A 13,832-nucleotide genomic window follows, 5' to 3' on the forward strand; every position below is an offset into this window, starting at 1 on the left:
TTTTGCAATTCTTTTTGTCAGTTCTTCTTGACCTGTTTTTCTCTTCCAGCTTTCCTGGACTATTGTATAGCACTCATAAATGATTAAATAAAAAATAATGGTAGTTATTAAGATTGATATGGTTTGGAATTGGTAAAATGTGCTTGGAAAAAAATCACAATAAAACAATGTTTTAATGTTTAATTTGGAATATTAACTGACATGAATGAATGCTATATAAATATTGTTCATGTTAACATAATGTTTATAAATGAAATCTTATTGTAAAGTGTTACTAAAGTTATATATATATATATATATATATATATATATATATATATATATATATATATTGTTCTGTGAATGTGATTTTAAAGTCTAGATGATTCGGATTAACCCTTTAACTGCCATATCATTTAAAACCTCACTGCCAGAGGGATATTGTGAATGCATGTGCCCGCTGGGCACAGTTTACCTGATGCCACCGGGGTGGCGATGGCATTGGTGGCTTGAGCCCGCCATCGCTGCTTGCAGCTATATTTTTCTTATTATTATTTTTCTGACAGAAATTCTGAACGCTACTCCTCCTAGGGCTTTAAAGCCACAAGCCCCAAACTCGGCAGACACCTGCGGGATAGAGCGGTGCTGGTTGCTATATCTTTTCAGACTGATCAGACTTAAAGTTTTTTTTTTATTAATTTTTAAATGTCAAATACATTACCCATAGACTTACATTAACTGAGAAAAAATGCGCCCCTAGTTGCAATAACCGAGATTAAGGGAGGAGTCGGGTTTCGTTTCACTTTTAAACCGGTTAAAAATACCAAGTAGGCTAAATAATACAATTTCCCTCAAACTGACAAGCTAAACCAACATATCTGATTATTACAGGGGTCAGGGCTCATTAATAATTGATTTCTGGGCAGAGAGCAGTCAGAAAGATGAGAGAAGAATCACTGCTGCTGTCTCCACGGAGCTCACAACGAGCGAATTCATTCTTATTTAAGACCTTTTAAAACGGCGATTGCACGCAATCCACACGTTAGAACACACCAAGAGCTAAAATCAGATGTTTCTGAACTGTTTAAAGTAATAACATGATATATTCGCGGCAGCGCAACTGCCCGCGAGCTCGCCATGTATTTCTCTGAACACTTGAAGAGAATCACTGCTGCTGTCTCCACGGAGCTCACAACGAGCGAATTCTTTCTTATTTAAGACCTTTTAAAACGGCGATTGCACGCAATCCACACGTTAGAACACACCAAGAGCTAAAATCAGATGTTTCTGAACTGTTTAAAGTAATAACATGATATATTCGCGGCAGCGCAACTGCCCGCGAGCTCGCCATGTATTTCTCTGAACACTTGAAGAGAATCACTGCTGCTGTCTCCACGGAGCTCACAACGAGCGAATTCTTTCTTATTTAAGACCTTTTAAAACGGCGATTGCACGCAATCCACACGTTAGAACACACCAAGAGCTAAATTCAGATGTTTCTGAACTGTTTAAAGTAATAACATGATATATTCGCGGCAGCGCAACTGCCCGCGAGCTCGCCATGTATTTCTCTGAACACTTGAAGAGAATTTACAGCCTGTCACATTAAAACACTGCAGCGAAACGGCACAAAACAATTAGAAGAATATATTATACACATGAAAATGAGTGTTTATATGTGATTGTGAGATTTTATCTGTCAGGCTGAACCTCACATCAATTGTTATCCATCGTCACAACATGGTAAAGTCATTTATATATATATTTTTAAGAGCTTCTTAAAATAAATATTCCTGCGAATGCACACAATCCACCCATTAGAACACACTAAGAGAAAAATCCAGGGGTTTTTGAGCCGTGTATGTGCGCAAAATGCAATATTTGACATCGCGAAGGGAAAAAAAAGTCACATGACAGCCGCGTTTAGGGCGAGATCAGACAAATAAATAGGCTACACATTTCATTCACACTGACAAGCTAAATCAACATATGTTATTATTACCGGGTCAGATATCTCATTAATAAATTATGTCTCTGACCAAAGAACAGAGAGAAAGACGAGAGAGAAATGAGCACTACATCAGCATTTTTTAAGAGATTCCAAAAATAATATCACAGCACTAGTCCACCCATTAGAACACAACAAGAGCAGAATTCAGGTGTTTTTGATATGTTTATGTGTGAAAAATGACATAATTTGACAGCGTGATACAGCTTATGAATACTGGAAGGAAAAAAGTCACGACAGCCTTTTAACTCTGGAGTCGATTAACGCATATACGCGTTTTGAGTCATTTTCTGCTGATAACCCTGACAATTACTTAAATTATATTTTCAGTTTTAATCGTACAGATAAGAGCAATACATCAATCGAATCTGTAAAGGGTCTACTTTTTTTGGATACAAACATAATAACAACAAAACTTTGTGCACTTATAAAATAAAGATAACAAACAAGGTGTGCTGTCTTCAACCTTGTCTGCGCTGATCTTCATTTACAAACACGTCATTAAAATGAACTGTAACTCCATGAATACTCAACGAAGAGACATGAGAGATATATCTATAGAAAGCTTGACATGTCTACTTTTAAACTAAACAAGTGCTGCCGAACAAATATTCTGTGATAAAGTACGCGATGTCCTTTTTTCACGTCTCCCTTCTAATGTGTATGGAAGGCCAAGAGGGTCAAATACACGTTAAATACGTGTATTTCACGCGTAGACAACACGTATTTAAAGCGTTAAATACGCGTTGTTTACTCATGAAAAATCAGCGTGTATTTAACGTGTATTTCACGTTTTAAATACAAGTTAAATACACGTGAAATACAAGTGAAGTATGCCTTAAAAATCAGTTTGAACAGGTCAGTGTAATTGGCTGCTGAGGACTTGGGTCAAACCACTTCTGTGTGCTTAGAGGGGTGTACCATTCATAGACAGGCAACCACCATTTAACATGCTATAGATCAGCTTATTCAGCCTTATTATTTAGTCTTTTTTTCTTTTCTGTTTTGTATAGCCTATAGAAATAATATATTTAAGTTTCAGTTTTATGAAATATTTATTTTAAATATTAATTAAAATTTTGTGGTGATAGTATAACGTTTATAAAAGTTACAGTATTTTGTAATGAAACAGAACTTTTTGTTTAGCTCTTGACTCACCGAAGTATACTATATATAGTGTCCCTTCTTTAATTTTTCAGTAGTGTGATAACTTAAAATATGTTGTCAGTACTATTAAAATAAGATTAAATTGAATGGTATTTAGGAGATTATGGTTTTTGCATGACTTATTTCGCATTCAGCTAGACAACCCTGTCGTAGCTGTTATCATAGCCTAGACTTTTTATTAAAAAAGAAAACAGCAAGGGACCATGGAAAAAGACTGAAATAAGGTGTATTTTTTATGGTATTATTATTTTTTATTTTTTGCTGCGGGGCAACTCAAGAATGTTGGGCACACAAGTACTGTGGCTCTTTTGCTCCATGGCCAAGATGGCCAAGCCAACATCAAAGTTAGTTCACTAACTTTTAATTCTAGTTATTAAGTTGGCTTGAAAAAGCCAACTTACTGATCTACTATTTAATCTTATTATTATTATTCTTCTGAGCCAAATTTTAAACACTATCTCCTCCTAGAGCTTTCAAGCTAGAACCACCAAACTCGGGTCAGACCTTCAGACTGGTCTGACTCGGGTTGCTATATCTTTTCTAACTGATTCTGCTTATGGTTTTCGTAAACCAGACTACCAAAACCACCTTAAATCCCATAGACTTTCATTGCGGGGGTACAAACTTTTGAAAAATAAGGCTTATAATATATTTAAGCTGTCTACTACCAGGGCAAACCTTAAAAACTCTCTACTGAGAATACAGCTAAAACCAGCCTAAGCTGATCAGTTGTTTTGGCTAGTCTCCCAAACTGGTTTTTAAGTGGTTTTGACCACTCTCACGCTGGTCTTAGCTGGGTTTTAGCTGGTTTTTACTGAATCCACTGTTTTTAGCTGGTTTTTGCCAGATTCGCATAGAAACATGCTAACAACATGCTAGTTACTCACTAATCAGACTAGAAACATACTTCTAACAAGTTTTAAAGTGGTTTTGGCCACTGTCACGCTGGCCTTAGCTGGTCTTAGCTGGTTTTAGGTGGTTTTCTTTACTGAATCAACTGGTTTTAGCTAGATTATCATAGAAACATGTTAATACCATGTTAGTAACTTGCTAATCAGACTAGAAACATACTTCTAACATGGTTTAAAGTGGTTTTGGCCACTGTCAAGCTGGCTTTAGCTGGTCTTAGCTGGTTTAAGGTGGTTTTCTTTAATGAATCAACTGGTTTTAGCTAGATTATCATAAAAACATATTAACAACATGTTAGTAATTTGCTAATCAGTCTAGAAACATACTTCTAACATGGTTTAAAGTGGTTTTGGCCACTGTCAAGCTGGCTTTAGCTGGTCTTAGCTGGTTTTAGGTGGTTTTCTTTACTGAATCAACTGGTTTTAGCTAGATTATCATAGAAACATGTTAACAACATGTTAGTAACTTGATAATCAGACTAGAAACATACTTCTAACATGGTTTAAAGTGGTTTTGGCCACTGTCAAGCTGGCTTTAGCTGGTTTTAGGTGGTTTTCTTTACTGAATCAACTGGTTTTAACTAGATTATCATAGAAACATGTTAATAACATGCTAGTAACTTGCTAATCAGACTAGAAACATACTTCTAACATGGTTTAAAGTGGTTTTGGCCACTGTCAAGCTGGTCTTAGCTGGTTTCTAACTGAATCAACTGGTTTTAGCTCGATTATCATAGAAACATGTTAACAACATGTTAGTAACTTGATAATCATGTCAAAAACATGCTTTTAACATGGTTTTAAAGTAGTTTTGGCCACTGTCACGCTGGTCTTAGCTGGTTTCTAACTGAATCAACTGGTTTTACCTGGATTAGCATATAAACATGTTAGTCACTTGCTAGCCATGCTAGCCACATGCTAGTCACATTTTAATCATGCTAGCAACATGCTAGTTGTATACTAATCATTCTAAAAACATGCTAGAGACATACTAGCAACATGCTAATCATGCTACAAACATGCTAACGACATGCTAGTCACTTGCTAATCATGTTAATAAAATGCTAGCAACATGAAAATCATGCTAGAGACATGCTAGCCACATGCTTATCATGCTACTAAAATGTTAACAACATGCTAATCATGCTACAAACATGCTAGCAACATGCTAATCATGCTAGCAAAATGTTAGCGACATGCTAGCAACATGCTAATCATGCTACAAACATGCTAACAACATGCTAGAGACATGCTAGCCACATGCTAATCATGCTAGAAACATGTTAGCAACATGCTAATCATGCTACAAACATGCTAGCAACATGCTAATCATGCTAGCAAAATGTTAGCGACATGCTAGCAACATGCTAATCATGCTAGAAACATGCTAACAACATGCTAGAGACATGCTAGCCACATGCTAATCATGCTACTAAAATGTTAACAACATGCTAATCATGCTACAAACATGCTAGCAACATGCTAATCATGCTAGCAAAATGTTAGCGACATGCTAGCAACATGCTAATCATGCTAGAAACATGCTAACAACATGCTAGAGACATGCTAGCCACATGCTAATCATGCTAGAAACATGTTAGCAACATGCTAATCATGCTACAAACATGCTAGCAACATGCTAATCATGCTAGCAAAATGTTAGCGACATGCTAGCAACATGCTAATCATGCTAGAAACATGCTAACAACATGCTAGCCACATGCTAATCATGCTAGAAACATGCTAGCAACATGCTAATCATGCTAGAAACATGCTAGCAACATGCTAATCATGCTAGCAAAATGTTAGTTACATGCTAACAACATGCTAATCATGCTACAAAAATGCTAGCAACATGCTAGCAACATGCTAATCATACTAGAAACATGTTAGCAAAATGCTAATAATGCTACAAACATGCTAGCGACATGCTAGCAACATGCTAATCATGCTACAAACATATTAGCAACATGCTAATCATGCTAACAAAATGCTAGCAAAATGCTAATCATGCTACAAACATGCTAGTGGAATGCTAGCAAAATGCTAATCATGCTACAAACATGCTAACGACATGCTAGTCACTTGCTAATCATGTTAATAAAATGCTAGCAACATGAAAATCATGCTAGAAACATGTTAGCCACATGCTAATCATGCTACTAAAATGTTAACAACATGCTAATCATGCTACAAACATGCTAGCAACATGCTAATCATGCTAGCAAAATGTTAGCGACATACTAGCAACATGCTAATCATGCTCGAAACATGCTAACAACATGCTAGCCACATGCTAATCATGCTAGAAACATGTTAGCAACATGCTTATCATGCTACAAACATGCTAGCAACATGCTAATCATGCTAGCAAAATGTTAGCGACATGCTAGCAACATGCTAATCATGCTAGAAACATGCTAGTCACATGCTAGAAACATGCTAGCAAAATGCTAATCATGCTAAAATCATGCTCTCAACATGCTAGAAACATGTTAACAACTTTGCTAATCATGCTAACGACATGGTAGTCACTTGCTTATAATGCTAGTAATATGTTAATCACTTTCTTTTTTAAACTCCTTAACTTTTCAAACTTTTACATTTTTAAAACTTTTTAAGCTTTTCAAACTTTCTACATTTTTCTAACTTTCTGGCCAGGCTTTTTCAAGCCAATTTAAAGTTTGAAAACAAACTTTACTATCTAGTTATTATTATTCTTCTGAGCCAAATTTTAAACACTATCTCCTCCTAGAGCTTTCAAGCTAGAACCACCAAACTCGGGTCAGACCTTCAGACTGGTCTGACTCGGGTTGCTATATCTTTTCTAACTGATTCGGCTTATGGTTTTCGTAAACCAGACTACCAAAACCACCTTAAATCCCATAGACTTTCATTGCGGGGGTACAAACTTTTGAAAAATAAGGCTTATAATATATTTAAGCTGTCTACTACCAGGGCAAACCTTAAAAACTCTCTACTGAGAATACAGCTAAAACCAGCCTAAGCTGATCAGTTGTTTTGGCTAGTCTCCCAAACTGGTTTTAAAGTGGTTTTGACCACTCTCACGCTGGTCTAAGCTGGGTTTTAGCTGGTTTTTACTGAATCCACTGTTTTTAGCTGGTTTTTGCCAGATTCGCATAGAAACATGCTAACAACATGCTAGTTACTCACTAATCAGACTAGAAACATACTTCTAACAAGTTTTAAAGTGGTTTTGGCCACTGTCACGCTGGCCTTAGCTGGTCTTAGCTGGTTTTAGGTGGTTTTCTTTACTGAATCAACTGGTTTTAGCTAGATTATCATAGAAACATGTTAATACCATGTTAGTAACTTGCTAATCAGACTAGAAACATACTTCTAACATGGTTTAAAGTGGTTTTGGCCACTGTCAAGCTGGCTTTAGCTGGTCTTAGCTGGTTTAAGGTGGTTTTCTTTACTGAATCAACTGGTTTTAGCTAGATTATCATAAAAACATATTAACAACATGTTAGTAATTTGCTAATCAGTCTAGAAACATACTTCTAACATGGTTTAAAGTGGTTTTGGCCACTGTCAAGCTGGCTTTAGCTGGTCTTAGCTGGTTTTAGGTGGTTTTCTTTACTGAATCAACTGGTTTTAACTAGATTATCATAGAAACATGTTAATAACATGTTAGTAACTTGATAATCAGACTAGAAACATACTTCTAACATGGTTTAAAGTGGTTTTGGCCACTGTCAAGCTGGTCTTAGCTGGTTTCTAACTGAATCAACTGGTTTTAGCTCGATTATCATAGAAACATGTTAACAACATGTTAGTAACTTGATAATCATGTCAAAAACATGCTTTTAACATGGTTTTAAAGTAGTTTTGGCCATTGTCACGCTGGTCTTAGCTGGTTTCTAACTTAATCAACTGGTTTTATCTGGATTAGCATAGAAACATGTTAGTCACTTGCTAGCCATGCTAGCCACATGCTAGTCACATTTTAATCATGCTAGCAACATGCTAGTTGTAAACTAATCATTCTAAAAACATGCTAGAGACATACTAGCAACATGCTAATCATGCTACAAACATGCTAACGACATGCTAGTCACTTGCTAATCATGTTAATAAAATGCTAGCAACATGCTAATCATGCTAGAAACATGCTAGCAACATGCTAATCATGCTAGCAAAATGTTAGTTACATGCTAACAACATGCTAATCATGCTACAAAAATGCTAGCAACATGCTAATCATGCTACTAAAATGTTAACAACATGCTAATCATGCTACAAACATGCTAGCAACATGCTAATCATGCTAGCAAAATGTTAGCGACATGCTAGCAACATGCTAATCATGCTAGAAACATGCTAACAACATGCTAGAGGCATGCTAGCCACATGCTAATCATGCTAGAAACATGTTAGCAACATGCTAATCATGCTACAAACATGCTAGCAACATGCTAATCATGCTAGCAAAATGTTAGCGACATGCTAGCAACATGCTAATCATGCTAGAAACATGCTAACAACATGCTAGCCACATGCTAATCATGCTAGAAACATGCTAGCAACATGCTAATCATGCTAGAAACATGCTAGCAACATGCTAATCATGCTAGCAAAATGTTAGTTACATGCTAACAACATGCTAATCATGCTACAAAAATGCTAGCCACATGCTAATCATGCTACTAAAATGTTAACAACATGCTAATCATGCTACAAACATGCTAGCAACATGCTAATCATGCTAGAGACATGCTAGCCACATGCTAATCATGCTAGAAACATGTTAGCAACATGCTAATCATGCTACAAACATGCTAGCAACATGCTAATCATGCTAGCAAAATGTTAGCGACATGCTAGCAACATGCTAATCATGCTAGAAACATGTTAGCAACATGCTAATCATGCTACAAACATGCTAGCAACATGCTAATCATGCTAGCAAAATGTTAGCGACATGCTAGCAACATGCTAATCATGCTAGAAACATGTTAACAACATGCTAGCCACATGCTAATCATGCTAGAAACATGCTAGCAACATGCTAATCATGCTAGAAACATGCTAGCAACATGTTAATCATGCTAGCAAAATGTTAGTTACATGCTAACAACATGCTAATCATGCTACAAAAATGCTAGCAACATGCTAATCATACTAGAAACATGTTAGCAAAATGCTAATAATGCTACAAACATGCTAGCGACATGCTAGCAACATGCTAATCATGCTACAAACATATTAGCAACATGCTAATCATGCTAACAAAATGTTAGCGAAATGTTAACAACATGCTAATCATTCTACAAACATGCTAGTGGAATGCTAGCAACATGCTAATCATGCTAGCAAAATGCTAGCAAAATGCTAATCATGCTACAAACATGCTAACGACATGCTAGTCACTTGCTAATCATGTTAATAAAATGCTAGCAACATGAAAATCATGCTAGAGACATGCTAGCCACATGCTAATCATGCTACTAAAATGTTAACAACATGCTAATCATGCTACAAACATGCTAGCAACATGCTAATCATGCTAGCAAAATGTTAGCGACATACTAGCAACATGCTAATCATGCTCGAATCATGCTAACAACATGCTAGCCACATGCTAATCATGCTGGAAACATGTTAGCAACATGCTAATCATGCTACAAACATGCTAGCAACATGCTAATCATGCTAGCAAAATGTTAGCGACATGCTAGCAACATGCTAATCATGCTAGAAACATGCTAGTCACATGCTAGAAACATGCTAGCAAAATGCTAATCATGCTAAAATCATGCTCTCAACATGCTAGAAACATGTTAACAACTTTGCTAATCATGCTAACGACATGGTAGTCACTTGCTTATAATGCTAGTAATATGTTAATCACTTTCTTTTTTAAACTTCTTAACTTTTCAAACGTTTACATTTTTAAAACTTTTTAAGCTTTTCAAACTTTCTACATTTTTCTAACTTTCTGGCCAGGCTTTTTCAAGCCAACTTAAAGTTTGAAAACAAACTTTACTATCTAGTTGTTCTTGTAGTGATTTGTTTCAGCTTTTACATCCTTATGAAGAGAATTTTGTGCCAAGCTGTTTGAAATTGTTCCTCGACTGGAGATGTTGGTCAGTCAGTGTAAACATCACATGGTTTTGTTCTCTCTCCTCACAGACACTTTGAGCAGATGAAGGATGACTCCATCGTCTGCAACATTGGCCACTTTGACTGTGAGATTGACATGAAGTGGCTTAACGAAAATGCAGCGGAGAAAATCAACATCAAACCTCAGGTGCAAGATTGATGACTTGTGTTGAACAGTAACACATGCATTACATTTTTAGTAAATAAGTCATAATGAAATATTGTAATGTTTTAGGCGTTTTTTTTTTTTATCATGATCAGGGAAGCACATTTATTATATTTTCATTTTTTTGTTTGCTTGTGTTGTGAAGCACTTCGAGAAAGCTAATTTTAAAGGCTCTATAAAAATTATTGTATTTAATATAATTATTTAATGTATTATTATTTACTAATGCTAATTAAATATTATTGAAAGTTATTTTAGGAAAAATTACTTAAAGACTTAAAGTCAATATTAGTTATATTTTATTTAATAATGAATATGTAGGAGAAAGCATAATAACTTTTTTTTAACTAGCTTCTAAGTAGTTTTATTCATTTATAGTTTTTCATTCTTATATATTGTATTGTTCTCATACAGCACAATGTTCTAGTCTTCTATTAATCTAGTATTGTTTATTTGTTATTTCTAAATAAATTGCTTGCTGATCCATCACAAACCACTAGTTGGGAAAATTCTACATTAAATTTGAATTCAAATGCAAATGAAAAATGCCATGAATTCAAAACTGACAGCATTTGTTTTCTTAATAAACAGTTCAGGTGTTGTTGTGAATGAATCACCAGTGCCTTGCTCTGTTTTTTTTTTCAGACATCATCAAACACCAAAACCTTGCTTGTGAAAGCCCTGCTTTCATACCCATGATGGTCATGTCTGATCTGACTAACTCTCCGCTCTATTTATACAGGTTGACCGTTTTCGCATGAAAAATGGCCGTCACATCATCGTTTTGGCCGAGGGGCGTCTGGTGAACCTGGGCTGTGCCATGGGCCATCCCAGCTTTGTGATGAGCAACTCATTCACCAACCAGGTCCTTGCCCAGATTGAGCTGTGGACCAACACCAGCAAATACCCACTGGGTGTTTACTTCCTGCCAAAGAAGGTACAGTAGCTTCATATAGACTTTTATTAAACATGGTATTTTCCAGTTATATGCCCATTATCCATTAATGTTTTGTGATTTTAAGAGTATATAGGTTTGCGAGCTTACTTAAAAACAAGATGCAAATCAAAGCAGGGACTCTTAACCAATGATTATCAGAATCTATGAAATGTATTTATTCCTCACTATCTCCTTTGTGCACGTGTAGCTGGATGAGGAGGTGGCTGCCGCACACTTGGACAAGCTTGGCGTCAAACTCACTAAACTGTCAGAGAAGCAAGCCAAATATTTGGGTCTGCCCTGCGACGGTCCCTTCAAACCGGACCACTACCGCTACTAAGTAGCTTTGACCAATCGCCGCTTCAGCTGTGGATGAGGACGGACTACACGATCATCAGCAATTGTGCCAGTTACCTTTGCAGCTATAATAGTGCTTAATGGTGTCATCACGAGTTCCTACGAGCTCTCACCGATACCTTTTTGCATTGATATCAAGTGCAACGCTAACTTGTGAACACATCATCACTGTCTCGTTTGCATTCCCTGTTTTATTGTACGGTTATGTTAAAACACAATTCATCCATTAGGTCAGTTATTTGATACCCCTCGTGCCGGTACAGTTTGGTTTTTCCATATCTTTGAAGTGATTCCAGTTTGTTAGGTAACTGTTAATAGAGGGAGGCTTGCTAATTTCTCTGTTAGCAGGCTGTTTGAGAGTTTGAGTGGGTCTGGGTAGCTTGTCCTGTTTATTACATCCACTCATGAAGACCTGATGAAATAAATGTGGTGTTTGACTGTAACTTGTTCAGGTGTTCATCCTTCATTTCAGCACATCATTAAGAGACTGGATCTCACATGGTCAGATCCAGAAAAAAATAGTAATTTATCAATATTGCTGTTGCACATACATGATCTGAATTAACGCCTAAGCCCATATGTTAAACTTCAGTTGTTTTATTACAGACAAAGGATTCCTCATGATAATTGATTCAATGGACAAAAAAAGTCTATGCTAGGTCTGTCTTGGGATCTTACAGAGATTTGGGGGAGGGTTTTTTTCTACTCGAGGGCTAGTAAGCAATGCAATTAACCAATGCTATAACCAAACAGAGCTTACTAGTAACTGCCAGTGTTCCTGTTAACTGAAACATTTCAAAATTCCTGTTGTTAACTGAAATCAAGATAAAATAAAATATATTTGATGGAAAAACTTAAATGAAGATTAGAAAAATTACCCTAATACTTACTGAAGCAAGTTAAATTGGAACTGGAATAATTAGATAAACCAAAATTGAAATGAATTAAAACTAAATAAAAACAGAAAAAAAGACTAATTATGATAAAAAAATACAATTGATTTTATTCAAATTAAAATACTAAAATCAAAAGCGAATTCATAATATTACTAAATACTTTCAAAGTATATACATTTTACTAAAATAATACTGCTCTCTGCCTGACAACCTATAAAGAATCTTAGCAACGGCCTGGCATCGAGCCATTGACTTCAGTAAATGTAAACTCTAGTTATCCTCTAATGTTTAGAGAATTGAAAGAACTATATGATTCCTGTAGTTGACCGTTACAAAAAAAAAAAGTGTTTGGATTGAAAATGAACTTTTTTTTTCATAATTATTGTAAAATAATGTCAGAATTATGTGGTTTATTAATATGTTATTTCAGGTCGTCTTAGCAACCTAAAGTCATTCTTGTGGCTAAAAAAACAAAAAGGCTTTAATGCGAACTTAAAGGGATAGTTCACCCAAAAACACACACACACACAAAAAATATCTTTTGAATTGTAACAATGTTGTTTGGTCCCTACTGACATTCAAAATGGCTTCTTTTTTTTCTGTAGAGAAATAAAATGACTAAATAAAGAATTTTAGGCTGAACTAATTGTCTTGCATACTCCTGAAACAACTTCCTGCACTAGGATTTTGGACTGCGGATCGCGATTATTACAATATCTCCATTCTGATGTTAAACGGAATGCAAAGCGGTTTCAGCAATCTTCACAGCATTTGAGTTATGACATTTCCCATCAATAATTTAAATATCACAAGCCAAAACATGAAATAAAATCCATTCCACTTGTGTCCTGTAATTATTCCTTGATAAAAACATCATGCTCAGGCATTTACTGACAGACTTGTGACAATGACAACTCCCCGTTGAAAAACGAGGTCACAATGTGTGGTCGGTAACACAAAGCCTCTGAGAGGAGCCATGAAAAACAACAGAACTGCTGTCAGGTCCGGGCCTACATCCATAAAATCAGTACTGGGTCTCATTGAGTAACTAATGAACCCAAACTGGTTTATTCTATGGATAAGCAATGCCTTATCATTCAAGCCGCCATACAGAGACACATGGCTTCAATCTAATCTGGCCCTTATTAGTTGGAAATGGTTAAATGGTGTAGTTAGTGTTTGTGGGGTAAAGCTATAGTCTGTAGGCCATTAGATGTACTGGACCCCTAAAATGCCTGCAAAGTGTCCCCTGAGAGACATAACAAGGGCCTATCTTTTTGAGTTTCTC

The 13,832-nt window shown here is 36.0% G+C and overlaps 1 protein-coding gene across 1 annotated transcript in view; it reads left to right on the plus strand.

The window, feature by feature from the left end:
- The window catches only part of LOC128015943 (adenosylhomocysteinase B), a 43,389-nt gene extending 31,298 nt beyond the window's left edge, over positions 1-12,091 (plus strand). The window contains exons 8-10 of the mRNA XM_052600199.1: positions 10,219-10,336; positions 11,097-11,291; positions 11,500-12,091. Of these exons, the coding sequence (XP_052456159.1) occupies positions 10,219-10,336; positions 11,097-11,291; positions 11,500-11,631 (445 nt within the window). The 3' untranslated portion in view covers positions 11,632-12,091. The remainder of the gene's footprint in view (positions 1-10,218; positions 10,337-11,096; positions 11,292-11,499) is intronic.
- Positions 12,092-13,832: the final 1,741 nt, after the last annotated feature.

This window comes from Carassius gibelio, chromosome A6 (assembly GCF_023724105.1).
Source record: "Carassius gibelio isolate Cgi1373 ecotype wild population from Czech Republic chromosome A6, carGib1.2-hapl.c, whole genome shotgun sequence".
Lineage (NCBI taxonomy): Eukaryota > Metazoa > Chordata > Actinopteri > Cypriniformes > Cyprinidae > Carassius > Carassius gibelio.